The sequence below is a fragment of the Triturus cristatus genome, chromosome 3_2 (assembly GCF_964204655.1).
Source record: "Triturus cristatus chromosome 3_2, aTriCri1.1, whole genome shotgun sequence".
NCBI lineage: Eukaryota > Metazoa > Chordata > Amphibia > Caudata > Salamandridae > Triturus > Triturus cristatus.
Genome location: NC_140584.1, coordinates 200,003,927 through 200,018,789, shown reverse-complemented (window position 1 = coordinate 200,018,789; position 14,863 = coordinate 200,003,927). Strand labels below are relative to the sequence as shown.

Here is a 14,863-nt window from a genome sequence, read left to right as displayed (position 1 = left end):
GCACTATAAACATATGCAATGATAATAATAATAATACCATGCTGATCCACACCTACAAGGCACTTCACAATCAAGGACCAGCATACATCAACCACCACCTGAACTTCCACCAACCCTCCAGCCTCCTGTGCTCCGTTTCCCTTTCCACACCCTCCACATTCACCGAAACAATAGTGGAGGACGCTCCTTCTACAATCTTGTGTCAAAATCCATTTAGTAGGTCCTGGGAGGTGGGAGGGTCGCTGGGAGGTGGTGGGCAGGGCACACAGGAACAACAGCAAAAAGGCAGAGTGCTGAAACAAATCTAAGCTGAGCACAGGCAAATGAAATTTATAGATAGATTGAAGAAAAAAAAATTTGGGGAAACCCCCAAACACCCCCATTTTTTATTACCTTTACATCCCATATTCCTACCCACCCCTAAACCCTAAAAAAACACATATCTCTCAAAACCCTTACACACCCTAAAACCTAAAAACACTCTTACCACCAAATACCCCAACCCACCCCTAAACCATTAAAACACCCTTACCACCCAAAACAGTTACCCACCCCTAAACCCTAAAAATACCCTTACCACCCAATTTGTGGTAAAGCCTTGTGTAGTAATGGGTGCGTCATAAAGACATTACGAGGTAATGTCCGCGTGGTAAAGGCGGTTTCTCCTGATAAACTACACAGTTGTGGTTTAGTAATAATGGAAGTACTTTGCGTTTTTTAATGAAATCTACAAGATGAAAGTGGCACTAACTGTATTGGTGCATAAAACTAAAGGTATACTTACTTCTAATAACCTTTTTTCCCAGTGATTGAGCTCCGTACCCATACCACCCTGGTTTTCAAGCTCCATTCCTTCAAGAACTGGGCAGTTAAAATGGTTTCGGGCCTCTTCCTGAAAGTACAAACAGCTGTTAAAATGAATTTCAAAATAGCCCACAAATCTGTAATTAGTCTAATTAGCCAACCGTTCACAGTTCTGAAGCTGGTAATACAGAAAGTGTATGGAAATATTGCTATATGGAATTGTACTAAAAACAATGTGCTAATGCTTCTAAACTGGCAATATGTGGGTAAACCAAACGAGCTGTAGGTAACTCATAGCGGTTTAAGATTTTGACATCATGGACAAAGGAATACAAAATATGTAATTAATTGTTGTGAAAAGGTGTGCAAAAGCATGTGTAATCCAAAACATAAGATGGATGGATATGTTAATACTGAAAGTTAGAATTAGTGAAAGGTTTAAATTCTATTGTGTAGGTACCTATAAAAAAAACCTATTATTTGGGCAGGGATTTCAAAATGTTTATAGTATAGAATTATCAAACATCATTAAGATAAGGACCCACGCGAGATAGACCTCAATTGTAACATTTGATAAACACGTGTATAATTAGGTGCTTCCTTGTTAGAATCATTGAGCAATTTGCCACTTAAATAATTATTTTTTCCTGCCACACTTTTGTACACTAGGGACCCCACATTTCTGCCTTCTATTTAACAATTCTCTCCCTATGCCCATTAACCAAACCTATGACAATTAACACAAACTTCTCACCTAGTTACACCCGAAATGGCATCATAATACGAATTAATCTTGGTATCATTTGGGTAGACATACCGCTATCCTGAACCATAAAACTGGACAAGATCTCTATTGCTACACATTTTTAATGCCACCCAACTGCCCTGTGTGATAACTTGCCTCAGAGAATCATCTCCCACATTATGAAAATTCTCTATAAGTCCTGAAGTCAAATGTTCCTACAAGGGCAAGCGCTTAATTCAGAATAGTGAATGCTGTGCCCTCTTGGCAATCACTGGGTCCCTCCCACCCGCCATCTCTAGCAACATGAAAGGTATTAGTACAATAAAATCATATCACTCTTCATGAGGAAAATGCACAAACCACACTAGGCCAAAAGGTGACTTGCTGAAATCACATTACACATTGGTTATGGTGGCTCGGTGAACTAAGCATCCATTGTATGGTCCCAGGTTCAAATTCCAGCAGGTCCACTAAGTCTTCATCCTTCTGATATCAACAAATGGAGTACCACGAGATGGGCAACAGTAAACATCTGTTGCGAGCCAAAAGTCCCAAGTTACCCCCTGTCATGAACGTTCATAATACAAATGCACTAGTATTATTTGATGTTACTGGGACCTTCTTCCGCAAAGGTTTGTGCCAGCATCTGCCATAACTTCGTATTTGTGGTGAGGATCGGAATACTACTTGTGGGAATAAATCAAACTGTGTCTATGATTACGGCAGATATTTACACAGATTCTGGCTTATGACAACCTCAGATGGAGATCATGGAAGGTGTGACTACCGATTAGCTTTGCTTCCTTTCACATTCCTCACTTCAATCTTTCACCTAAAGGGCTCCAGAGTAATTTACTAAATGTTTCTTGTAAAATGTGTATCACTCTGGGTTAGAGGGTCATTGGTATTATCTAGATTAAGTAAATCTGCTTTGATAATTTTGTCCATTAGCATGCACTTTTAAACAAGAACTCTAAATGCCTTTACCGTTTTGTAGTGTGCTTTGCCTATAAAACAAGTGAATAACCTACAATATCTAACATTTTTAGGAATAGTTGGAAAAATCAAGAGTATTTTTAGGTTGGAACAGGAGGCTGTAGCCTTGGTACTGCTGTCCTCAGTTTGGTCAACAGATAAGGATTTTAGAAATAGTCTAGTCCCTCCTACGTTCCCCTATGTATAAAACATGTGGTAGAGGCATCATATAGATACAGACAAACACATTCTATAATGCACGAGAAATTCAACAGTGATTGTTAATAAATCTACATTGCTTTGGAAATGTTAAACTGAAGCTGGTATCTTACAGCTGGTTAAATTTGTTCTGGAAATTAATTAGTTTATCTGATATTTTTAAACATCAGTATAAGCTGTGTAAAGGAAGGTGGTATGAGAAAATTAAAGTCGTTTTCAAAATATTAATTTTATGATTCTAAGACTTTTTCCTGGAATACCACATTTAATTAACATGGTATTTTTTTGTTTGTATTTTTGTATTTTGTAAAGCGCAACATTCATTCTAAGGGACATCACGGCGCTAGGATAGACAGGAAACTGTTTAAAGTGAAAGGTAAAATATGATAAATACATTGAAGCTGGAGCCATAATCCATGAGTCTCACTAATTGAGCCCTGAAAAAAAAAACAAGTTTTCAGCTTCTTTAAAAAACTCACAGGATGTTGTTCCAGTTGGCAGCTGCCAGATAGGTAAAGGAGCGACTCCCTCGCTCTAACTCTTGATTTGTGGGGTTTTGGCTAGAGGGTGGCTGCCTGACCTAAGGTCACAAGAGGGGACATAGAATTCCAATTTGTCCTGCAGTATCCTAGGGGCAAGTTTGTAAGATGCTCTGTGCAGCTAGCATAAGAGCTTAAACTTGGCTCTTTGTCTGATAGCAGCCAGTGTAGTTCTTTCAGGCAGGCCGAGGCCGAACTGTACTTGGTTTTGTTACGAAGCAGTTTGGCTGCAGCATTCTGAAGAACCTGTAGTCGGGAAAAAAGATAGTCAGCCATGCCGACATGAAGCGCATTCCCGTAGTCCAGGTTGCTAATCAGTGATGTCTAGGTAATGGTTTTCCTCCAGTTCAAAGGGATCCACATAAAAAGTCTCCTGAGCAATTTCAGCCTAGCAAAACATTTACCAAAGAGAACTCAGACTTGGACCTGCACGTTTAGTGCATCATCTACCAGCATTCCCAGATTTTTCACCACACGTTTAGGCACAGGGGCAGTGCCCAATGGCTGGGCCTACCAAGTTGTGTCCCCAGATTGAGTGTACATTGCCAAAGAGCAATATTTCTGATTTTCAGCATTTAGTTTCAGGCAATCAGCTGACATCTAGTCGGCTTCTTTCAGAGAGGCAGTGGTTCAGATTACTTTTGGTGGTCTCATAATTTTCCTCAAACGCAATCAACAGCTGGGTATCATCGGCATATAACCAGATGCTGAAACCCCATTTCCTACCAATTGTAGCCAGGGGAGAGACATAGGCTTTAAATAGGGTTGGGCTAAGGGAGGCTAATTGCGGAACACCGCATTTGATGGTTTTGGGGTTAGATACATTTGTACTGATTGAGTTCGATGCCGCAGAAAAGAGTAGAACCATTGAAGGGTTTTAGAGTGCAGCCCTTTTTTATATAAAGTTCTTGGTCATGTGAAACAATGTTGAATGCCGCCAAAAAGTCCAAAATGATCAGGGCGACGGCTTTACCCTGTCTAGCAGAAGTCTGATGTTATCAAGTACGGCCAGCAGAGTGGCCTCGGTGCTGTTGGAAGACCTGAGCCAGTCATAGTAGGGTACAGAACCTCATTTGTCTTCAAGTAGTCGATAAGTTGTCAGTTGATCAATCTTTCGAAAACGTTAGACAAATTGGGAAGTTGGGAGATAGGTCTACAGTTTTTTTAGATTGGTGACCTCTATGCCGGCTTTTTTTTGCCAGGGGGAATACAATAGAGAATTTCCAAATACTCAGGAAACACAGCTGTATCTAATGAGCGGTTACAGATTTGTGTGACATAGGGGCAAAGAACTGGTATAAGGCACGAAAAGATAAAATGTGGACAGGGATCGAGCAGAGAATACAATTTGACCTCGGACATTGCTTTAGCAACTTGTTCTTCAGTGAAAGGGACAAAATTCCCTACATGAGAGCGGGCACCAGGATGGGGTTCCAGGGTTTCCCAGTCAGTGTCCTCGGGGATGGCTGTTTATTAAAAGTAGAATAAATTTGGATAATTTTGTCGGAGAAAAAGTTACTAGCTTACTAAAATAGTTCTTTGTTTGAATTGCTGTGAGCTTCGATTTGTTTCAGGAAATACGCATTCTTTGCTTGTTTAAGGGCTGTGTAGTAGTTCTTTAGTTCAGTTCTATAAGATAGTTTGTCGTTCATGTCTTTAGTAGTTCTTCATTTGTGTTCTAACAATTTACATTTAAATTTACAATTTACATTTCATTTTTTGGAGCTTAAGGTTGGATGAGTACCACCTTTCAGAAGGTGATTTTCCAATAGGTTTGTAACTATCTTCGGGGCACATACGTCCAGTGTAGAAGTTATCACAGAGTCTAAGGTATCCACCATTGCCTGAACTGGAGGAGACCCTAAGAATGCCTTTTAGTTATATGCCCCAGAGTCAGTCCTGTATTCGTAGTCAATATTAAAATCACCTATAACCAGAAAGTAGTTTGGTTTCAGGCAGGAGGGAAAAAGTTGGGCTAGTAGGTTAGCACTGAATTCGGGCTTGCAGCCCTGAGGATTATAAATGACTGCACCTCCAAGCGTTTTGTTATTCCCACTAGAGACTTGAAATATCAAAATTTTATGGTCACCTAGTAACGTTACATGTTCAGGGAGACAGGTACAACAGTCTGGTAAAGGGCATATTGCTTCCTGCATTGGTAAGTATCAATCAATCAAACAGTTCTTGTACAGCACAGCTTATCAACCGTGAGGGTATCCAGGCACTGTACTGCGGGAATTCAGTTGAAAAGCCAGGTCTTGAGTCCCTTCCTGTTAATGATGGTGCAGTTTGGACGGGGAGGGGCAGAGCGTTCCAGGATTTTTCGGCGGGGTGGAAGAAGAAACGTCCTCTAATGCGGCATTGACAGATGTGCGTGTCTGGACAAGGTGGACGGAGCAAGGGTTTCTTGACGGTAGGTGGAAGTTCAGATGGGGAACTCCACCAGAATGGGGGCGCGGATGACAGGTCATGGAGCAAGCAGTTTCGGGCTTAGTTCGCAGTCACATCTGTCAATCCAAGGGTTATCCTGGACGCCTGAAGATCACAAATGGCATCCGGTTCTGGAGGGGAAGGAGTAAGCACCAACCTCATGTAGGGGACCATGCGTTCTTGATTGAGATGAAATTTGAGAGTGATATTGCAGAAGGAATTGGACAGGCTCTGAGGACTAGATAGCACCTCCCAAATAGACACAGGTGGATAAGGGCAAAGCTCGGGTAGGGCAGTCCTGTTAGAGAGGCAGGTCGAAAAACATTGGTAGCAGCGGTGGGGCCAGGCACAGGTGGAATATCCGAGGTGCCGAGCGGAGGGGTGGAAATCTGGGAGCTAAACAGAGGTGGCAGAGGTCAGGCCACGTGGAGGAGCCAGATGCTATAAAATGGTGGCCTTGTAGACACACACAAGTCATTGTGGCAATAAAGCGCCGAGGCTTAGGCGCTCTAGGGGGAAACCAGGAACGGAACGAGGGGAAATCTCTCCTAAAGCATCCCAGGGGTCTTAGCTGTACTGGAGAAAGGTGACCGTAGGAGGTGCAGGTGGTGGTGGCCTCCAGAGGGGACACTTCGGGCTCATGCAAAAGTGGTGAGGGAGCTGGAAAGACTCTAGAGAGCGTGCTGTTGATAAAGGGGGACACAGTGCACAGTTAATTTGGCACTGGATCTGCAGACTGCTGATTAGATGATCAGTGGACAATTGCTTAAGTAGAAGCGAGGTGACGTCAGAGCACTACCAACCTAGGCATTTGCAGTAAGAGGTGGGGCGGGATAATGGGGTGGACTCCACCGCTGGGCCCAGGGAAGAGGCATTTTGCAGTGCAGGGGTTTGGACCACCACATTGGTAGCAAAGTTCCACCATAAAGGAAGTGCGAGACAGTCCCAAGGCTCGGCCTGTGAGGTGACCGCTCAAGGGCAGATAATTTGAAATTGAATGAACTGCTAGATAGCAACAGCACTACAGAAATAGTTTAAAAAGGTGCTCATTTATTATGTCTGCCTTGTGAAAAGTCCTGCTGGCATGGGGAGAACAAAAATAACTTAGGACCATAACGCCCAGGGAGGCCTTGCAACACAAGTATTTGGAAGGGCAGTTCGGCTCCCTCGGAGGTTGGGCTCTGGCTCCGAACAATGGGCTACAAAATAAATTGGAAAAAATACTAGCGGAAATTTCGACTTTCAAGAAAGCTCTGAAGACCCACATTGACATGGTGATAGATGAAGTTGCCATCTTGTGCGAAGACCAGCGCAAGTCATCAAACAGGGTAAAAAGCATGGAAGAGGCCTGGAATGAAATCTGCCCACTACCAATAATTTTCAGTACCAAAGTTCAGAGCTTTTGGAGAGAGTCCAGTTCCTTGAATATAGGGCAAATGACAAGAGAGGGCAGGGACCGGTGCAATAGCATTAGAGTGATAGGTCTTCTGGAGTGCATCAATAGGGCTTACATGTTTCCCTATCAAGAACATTGGTTGAGAACAAAAGTCCCTTGTGGCGACGGTAGATCGTGACCCGATCGGTGCCGCAGACTGGGTCGGTTCCTGAGGGTGTCATTGTGGCCATGGACCCCGGGCCCACGGCCTGCCTGATGAAATCGGGAAGTTCTGCTGTGGGGACAGGTGTATGCCACTGAGCATACTTCCTTTGCCATACGGATGCTAGTATGGGTGGGATCTGGCATACCTTTTAAAGCCTTCTATGTCTGGACAATGAGTTCAGCTATGTACAGGTGAAAAGGAAATTAAATTGTACTGAGATACTGCTGGGGAGAATTTATGCTCCCAATCAAGACCAGCTGGTGTTTTTCGCCACCAACTCATTGCAGCTAGCCCTTGAGCCACGATGCTCTATGATCTTAGGTAAGAAATTTATTAGTGTCATTGATGTTGTCCTTGACCTTCACCAGTCCACACTGCCATTGCCTAACTCTCAACCTATTGAAGCGGTCTGGGGTTTCACTAAATGGACAGATGATTGAGGTATTAAGGGTGTTTGGCGATTATAACTTATGAAGGACAGAGACTATTTGTTCTCGTCCCCAATGCATGATAAGCATATAAGCTTGGATAAGGTGTTTTGCACTAAGGACTTATGCCAATTTATTTATTTATTTAGTTATTTGAGGTTTTATAGAGCGTGAACGTTGCCCGTTAGGGTATCGGAGCGCTTTACAGGGATAACACGTTACGTACAGGTTAGGCATAGGCAAAACACAAGGATGGGGATTAGGGAATAGACTACATTAGGACAAACGCTAGAGTTATACACAATAATCAATACAGTACAATAATCAGCAGAGCGACATGTCAGCGATAAAAAAAGAGAAAACCAGCAATTGTATAAGAGGGGAGATATGATAGCAAAAGGAAGAGAACCAGCAGAACATTTGAAGGAGTGAGAAATTGGTACACGGAAAGGAACAAGCCGTACAGGAAATTATGCACAGAAACAAAAGGACAAAGGAGAGTTATTGGAGGAATTTGCTCAATAGGAAGGTTTTAGTTCCTTTTTCAAGATTAACAGAGAAGGTATTCTTCTGCTGGAGGGCGGTAGCGAGTTCCAGATTCTTGGTGCAGCCCCAGAGAACGCTTGGTTATAAGTTTTTTCCATGCAGAAGCGGGGTGGCTGGAGCACACGGTTTTGGCGGACCGGGAGTTTCTGAATCCCCCAGATACCACGATTTTCTGGGCGAGATATGCCGGGTAGTTCGTGTACAAGGCTTTGTGTGCGATACAGGCCAGCTTGAGCTTCATATGTGGTGAAATGTGGTCACATTTTTTTGAGCCAGTTAAGAGTCTAGCTGCTGCATTGAGGCAACCTTTTAGAGGGGCTGTGGATATCTTTGGTAGGCCAGATAGGGTAGAGCAGCCGTATTCAATCCTGGAGATAACTAACGCCTGACCTGCGGTTTTGAGGTCCACACTTTCAAGGAAGGGTTTTAGTTTTCTCAAATAGATCACAGGTACCGAGAATCATAGTCCCATGTTGATGGTAATGCCCTTGAAGAGGCAAATGCAGCCTATTCCTATCTGGAGATTGTAAGTAGGGTCATAGATGGATGGATCATTCCGAGAAGCCATTAAAGAAAATGTTACACTCAACAAGGACAGGTCCCCTCCAGCCTCGACAGAGTAGCTAGCGTTTAAGAATGTGGTCAGAGAGAGGGACCTGGCCAGCAAGATGGCAGGCTAGATGTGTTTGTGTGGTACTATCCTGCATACATGCTGCACCTCGCGGCCCACAGCAAATCCCTTCCCTGCGCTGGAGCCATGGGCCCTGGAGCAAAGAGATCTACATACTGAGGTACTCCCAGGAAGTGACCCTACACACTAGAGGCTTTCTACAGGCCTGGAGAAAGAGGTGGAGCCCGGGCCTCTACTAGCGATGGCAGATTGTGATACGATTGGCGCCACAAACTAGGTCGGTTCCTGCGGGTGCCATTGTGGCCATGGACCCCGGGCCTACGGCCTGCATGATAAAATCGGGGAGTTCTGCTGTGGGAACAGATGGACATTGCGGGGCCAGCACATGGGGCAGAATGTCTTTTGGATTGCGCTGCTAGCAGAGACACAGGTGTAGTAGCACTGGAGTACCCCTATACACCGGGCGGAAGCGGCCGGCATAAGTCCAGTGTGGCCTGCCTGGGCACTGGGGGGCCCTGACTTCCTGCTGCTGGACTTCGATGACCTCGAGCTACCTTTCTCACCCGCTGCTCCTGGTCAACCCACACATGAATCTACAATACAAACCTCCCTCCCCGGGGACCAGAAGCGCAGCCTATGCCCGACAATGACGCCCTCCTCCTGGCCATTCAGTCTTCCCGGGTTACCTTGAAGGAGAGGGTGGGTGAGGTGGGCTCGGAGATCACACTGCTGCGCCAGGACCTCCGAAATGTGGTAGAACGAGTCACCACAGTGGAGTCACAGATCTCGAGGACACCGTTGCCACTCTGCGAAGGTAGGTCACGGAGAACCATTCCTCAACGAAGGTCATACTATGGAGACTAGAAGATTCAGAAAACTAGGCCTGCCAGATTAATCTTTGATTTGTGGGATTTCCGGAGGGGGCTGAAGGCCCAGACATGGTGACATTTCTTGATGAATGGTTTTGTTCCTTCATTCCGCAGGACAGGTTCTCCTGCTATGTCATCGAAAGGGCTCACTGAGCACTGGGTAGACTCCTGCCTCCTGGAAAATGATGAAAGAAAATTAGTTGCCCTCTAGTCAGTTTTTAACATATAGGGCATAGGACACTTTACACAGTAAATGGGGCACTACAACAACGCTTATTCACGGTGGGAGCTGGCAGCAAGCTTGCGACTTGTCTTTATCAAAACCTTACATAAAATGATGGCAACAAACCTGAACAAACCTAGGGCAAATGGGGAAACCTAGGAAGACAACTAGAAGATGAGGAGTGCAAAAAGGTTCTAATGTACAGACGGAATGTCTCTAGAACACTCGATTTAAGTACACTTAGTCTAATCAAACGTGCTTAATACCCTGGAAATTAAATAAGATATCTGGCTTAGAAGCCCTGGTGTTCTGCTGATGCAAATCCCCAGTGGCAGATTTTGTATTATGCTGTGGAGCTGTCCCTTAACTGCCAGCCTCAGGGAGGGAGGCAACCTTACTCCTTGAACCTGCATTACACAGAGAGGGCTTTGCAAAACCAAAGGCTTCTTTAGTGTCACTGTTTCAACACCCAAAGCCAAAAACATAAGTAACTGATTTGAAGATCTAGTGCTGGAGCTGATTAAGAGGGTGATGGCAATTACTTGGAAGGAAGTGGAAGGTCCATTATACTACCAGATGGACGAATGAAGTTGTGAAGGGGGCCTGAGCTGAGGGCGTGATGCTAAAGGGGAAAGAAGCCTAAATATTATGAAAGCGCCCAACACCAGCCCTATGGGATAACATATTGCATGATTTTGTAATTTGGAGGAAGCAGATATGATTGAACAGGGGTGGTGAACACCCAATACTGTTATCAGCTTTATACCTGTGGGTGTGTTCAAATGCATGTTTACAAATTGAACTACACTTGTGATGGGGGACCAACAAATCAACAAACTTGACATGTACCTTCCAATATGACCACCCAGAAATACACAGAATGCTACTGTTCAGACCTCACAAGTTGACCTCACAAGTTGTTAAGTTTATTTGAGTTTTGTGGTTTCTGTACATTATAGAATAATGCGGCATAAATGTCAACTCAAAAGCATTGATGGGGGATAATGTATTAACAGTTGAAGGGGGAGATTAAAACAGAAAAGATGACAGATGATCCATGAAAGTATCAAGATTTACAATAACTCACAGAAATGTAAAACAAAAAAAAGAAAAAAAAAGCATTCCACCTGGATCTTATATGAAGGTGGCGCAAAAACGAGATGGAATTCTCTAAAAAAAGTAACTGCAGCCATTTCCTCGTAAGAAATGTCTGGATTCTCCTCAGAGAGACATTAAAAAAAAAAAAAATTATATTAGCCACTGGGAAAAATTTTGTTAAAATGTAGCTATCGAGAAACCGGTACCATCGTCGAAGACTAAGGGCCCGATTTACATTTCGGCTGACGAGTTTCTCCGTCACAACGGTAATGGATATTCCGTCCACCGAAATATAAATCCCATAGGATAGAATGGGATTTATATTTCGGTAGACGGGCTATCAGTCACTGTTGTGACGGAGTAACCTGTCTGCCAAGATCGAAATCAAACCCTAAGTCCCCTTAATTGTTGACGAAGAAGATTCCACCAGCATCGAAGATCACCCATATAGGGAAGTCCACTGCTACTGCTCCAGCCAATGTATCATCAACTATAGCATCAACGTCCAAATCATTGTCAACACCAACACCATCAATGACCTCACCACGGATGTCAATCATTCCCCTGTCGAAGGCAGAGAATCTACTCTCACCATAGAGAGCACAGACCATTACAACCAACTCATCAACAGCCTCGACTGCATCTCTGTCAACGTTGGAAATACCCTACGCAGAGGCTTTTGCGCATTCACCTATGAAGGTTTCAGCCCAACTGTCTTCTCAGATTTTGGAATCCAAATTAGAAATGGACAACAGTGACCCACAATAAGCCTGAGATACGATGTACAACATGCACAAATGGAAGGCCTTGAAAGCTCATTGACTGAGATGCCACGTTTGGAGAAAATACAAGTGAGCTAATAGATGTGGTCGGAGGTGTCGTCAATGGGCGAAAACACCAGATCAAATAGACACAGAGTCACATGTCATAAAGCTCATTAGTACACCAACTACTCTGCACCACTGCACTCTATGCTGCTATGCTCCTCTCTGCAGCACTCTACGCCACTGCACATTACGTCACTCTATCCTACTCTGCAACACTGTACTCTCGCCACTGCTCTATGCCATTTTACACCACACCACTCCACTCTACGCCATGCCACTGCACTACTCTGCAAGACTGCACTCTCCACTACTGAACTCTAATCAACTGACTCTCTACCACTGCCACTGCACTCTGCTCTGCACCCTAAACTCCACGCCACAGCACTCTATGCCACTCTGCGCCACTCTACCATGTGCCACTTCACTATGTATTTTTAAAGTATAATTCGATATCCAGTGCACTCATCTCACTCTCTACAATGGGGAGCAGCAGCTTTCTAAGTGAAGTGCTATGTTTTGTTACACCCCAAATGACATCTGTTATACTCTGTAGAGCTCGCCAGAGACCCTTCTGCGCAACTGAAGTGGGAGTGTCACAAAAAAATACAGCAGGAGACAAATGGCCACCATTTTGATCAGAGCTATTCTGCCAATCCCCAAAAGTACTATTTTTTCTCCAGAATAGTGCCATTGCCCTAATACTTGCCACTGCTCATTAAAGATTACCCAGTAATAAGTCAGCTTCTGAGTGATAGACATGCATGCCCAGGTATCTGAGCATTACCAGCTTCCACATAAGAGGCATCTCCAGTAGTGTCTCTGTTTCACATCCACTCATGTGTCTAAAAAAGGAAAAAAGCTGAACAGGACTGGCCAAATTAATCTTCAAACCAGGTAAACTTTCAACACCCTCCACAATGCACAATAGCAGATCCAGCGATTTTGCATTTCCAAGGTACAAAGGCAATCATCCATATAGAAGGAAATAGTGTGTATACTACACCTAATTTGAAGCCATTCATCTTTAAGAAACTCTGCCACAAGAGATTCAATTGCCAGAAAGGAGAGACAACAGCCTTTACAAATGCCCCAATCCATGCTTCTGATACAACCTTTCCCATCTTCAGCATTGCTATTGGGGGTGAGTAAAGCAATGCAATACATTTCAGCATTTCCTTCCTGAGGCCCATGCCAAGACCAAATTTACAAAAAGATATTTCCAACTTAGAGCTTCAAATGCCTTTTTCCAAGTTTATCAAAACAACTGTAAGCATATCAAATCAGGATGAACATACTTTAAACACATATAAGAGTGTATGCTCTCTGTGTTCCGGATATGTACGATTCTGGTGCACCAGACCATTTAATAATGGGGATTTATTATTAGCAAGGAGTTTGCCTAAAAATGTACTCTAAATAAAGCATCAAATCGGGGGATGGTAAGAGGTTAGAGCCAAAGGATCTTGATGCGGCTTGGACAGCGATACTATAAACCACCTCCTTTGTGGTGGTGGGAGGGCACTCTATTAAATGCTTTAAAGAACATTGTCCTGGTGAGAGTCCATGGGCCCCATTTACCTAACTGATTGCTTATCTCTTCTTGTGTGAGATTGGCATCCAACTCCTCTGGTTGGAGCGATGTGAGTTTTTCCAATCTGACAGACCCAACATTTGTTTGCATATGCTCCTTTGGGCAATCTGGAATATCATGTAGTATCTTATAGGATGAAAGCATCTCCTCATAGATCTGTACCTATGTGTTTAATACTCAGCCCATTTGGGTTCTGAGAGCCGTAACAGGGCCTGACATGTCTGTGCTGCATAACCACTGTGCCAGTAAACTGCCAATTTGTCTCTGGCATATTACCGGACGTGCTACACTTATAGTTCCTATAAGTTAAAACGCAGAGATTTTTCCACCTTTTGTCATATAGTTTTTCACTAAAAACAATGCTCTTTTTGTTTCAGTGTCTCTCACATCCTTTATTTAAAATTCTCTCAGATTGAAGGATTGCACAATATCCTGTTTTCACTCAGACGAGGTAGGGGTACCCAATCTCCCCTTTACTTTTCGCAAATGCAGTGGAGCCACTGACTAGCAGTGCATGCACTGGGGAGTTCTATCAAGGGTTGGAGATCCGAGGCGCTTCTCACTTCACCGCTTATGCCGATAATATGTTAATATTACTACGAGATGTCAGTGTGGACTTGCCGGAAGCGTTAGCTCTTCTGGAGCACTTTGGGAGGGTGTCGGGATTGTGCATTAATTGACAGAAATCCCATCAACTTCCATTCAGTGGCGGTATTCCTCCGCCCTCGGATTTGCGCTGCTTGACATGGCTAAGGACCTGTATGAAACATCTAGGTGTTAAGATTTAATATGACCCTCGTGACCTCCTCAAAGGTAATATTGGTGCAGTCATTAGGGCACTACGCACTACTGTGGGCTTTTGGACATCCTTGCACTGTCCGGGGCTGGTAGAGTCACTGTGGCCAAGACGGTGGCACTATCCGGCTACCTTATTTTTTCTTGGCGTTGCCGCTAATTATTCCTTGCCGGCTTTTCTGGGACCTTGAGTCACTGGATGATTGAGCTAGTATGGGGGACAGACAGAGTGGCGATGTCCAATTTACAGCACCCAGTGGCGGAGGAGGGGCTGGCTGCACCAGACCTAGAAGCTTACTGCCAGGCACCACAGCTGCATCGTTCGACCAGTGGATCTATTCCCAAGTAAGCCCAGATGAGGAGGGATGATGCTTGATCCCAGATTCTAGAGACCTGTTTCGGGTCCTTTTGACCTCCCCCCGTCAACATCTTCAGGGGGTTCCCAAGAGCTGCTTGTTGTTTTGCGCTGTTGGCAGCCCTGCTTACAGCGCACCCGGACTCAAGCGCCTTACTCACCCGACCTGCAGTTGCAGTGGCTGGAG

General features: G+C 44.3%; 1 protein-coding gene across 1 annotated transcript in view; it reads right to left on the bottom strand.

The window, feature by feature from the left end:
- Positions 1-14,863, bottom strand: part of LMLN (leishmanolysin like peptidase) — a 431,292-nt gene that overhangs the window by 205,124 nt on the left and 211,305 nt on the right. Inside the window, exon 10 of the mRNA XM_085647501.1 lies at positions 785-892. Coding sequence (XP_085503627.1) covers positions 785-892 — 108 coding nt within the window. The remainder of the gene's footprint in view (positions 1-784; positions 893-14,863) is intronic.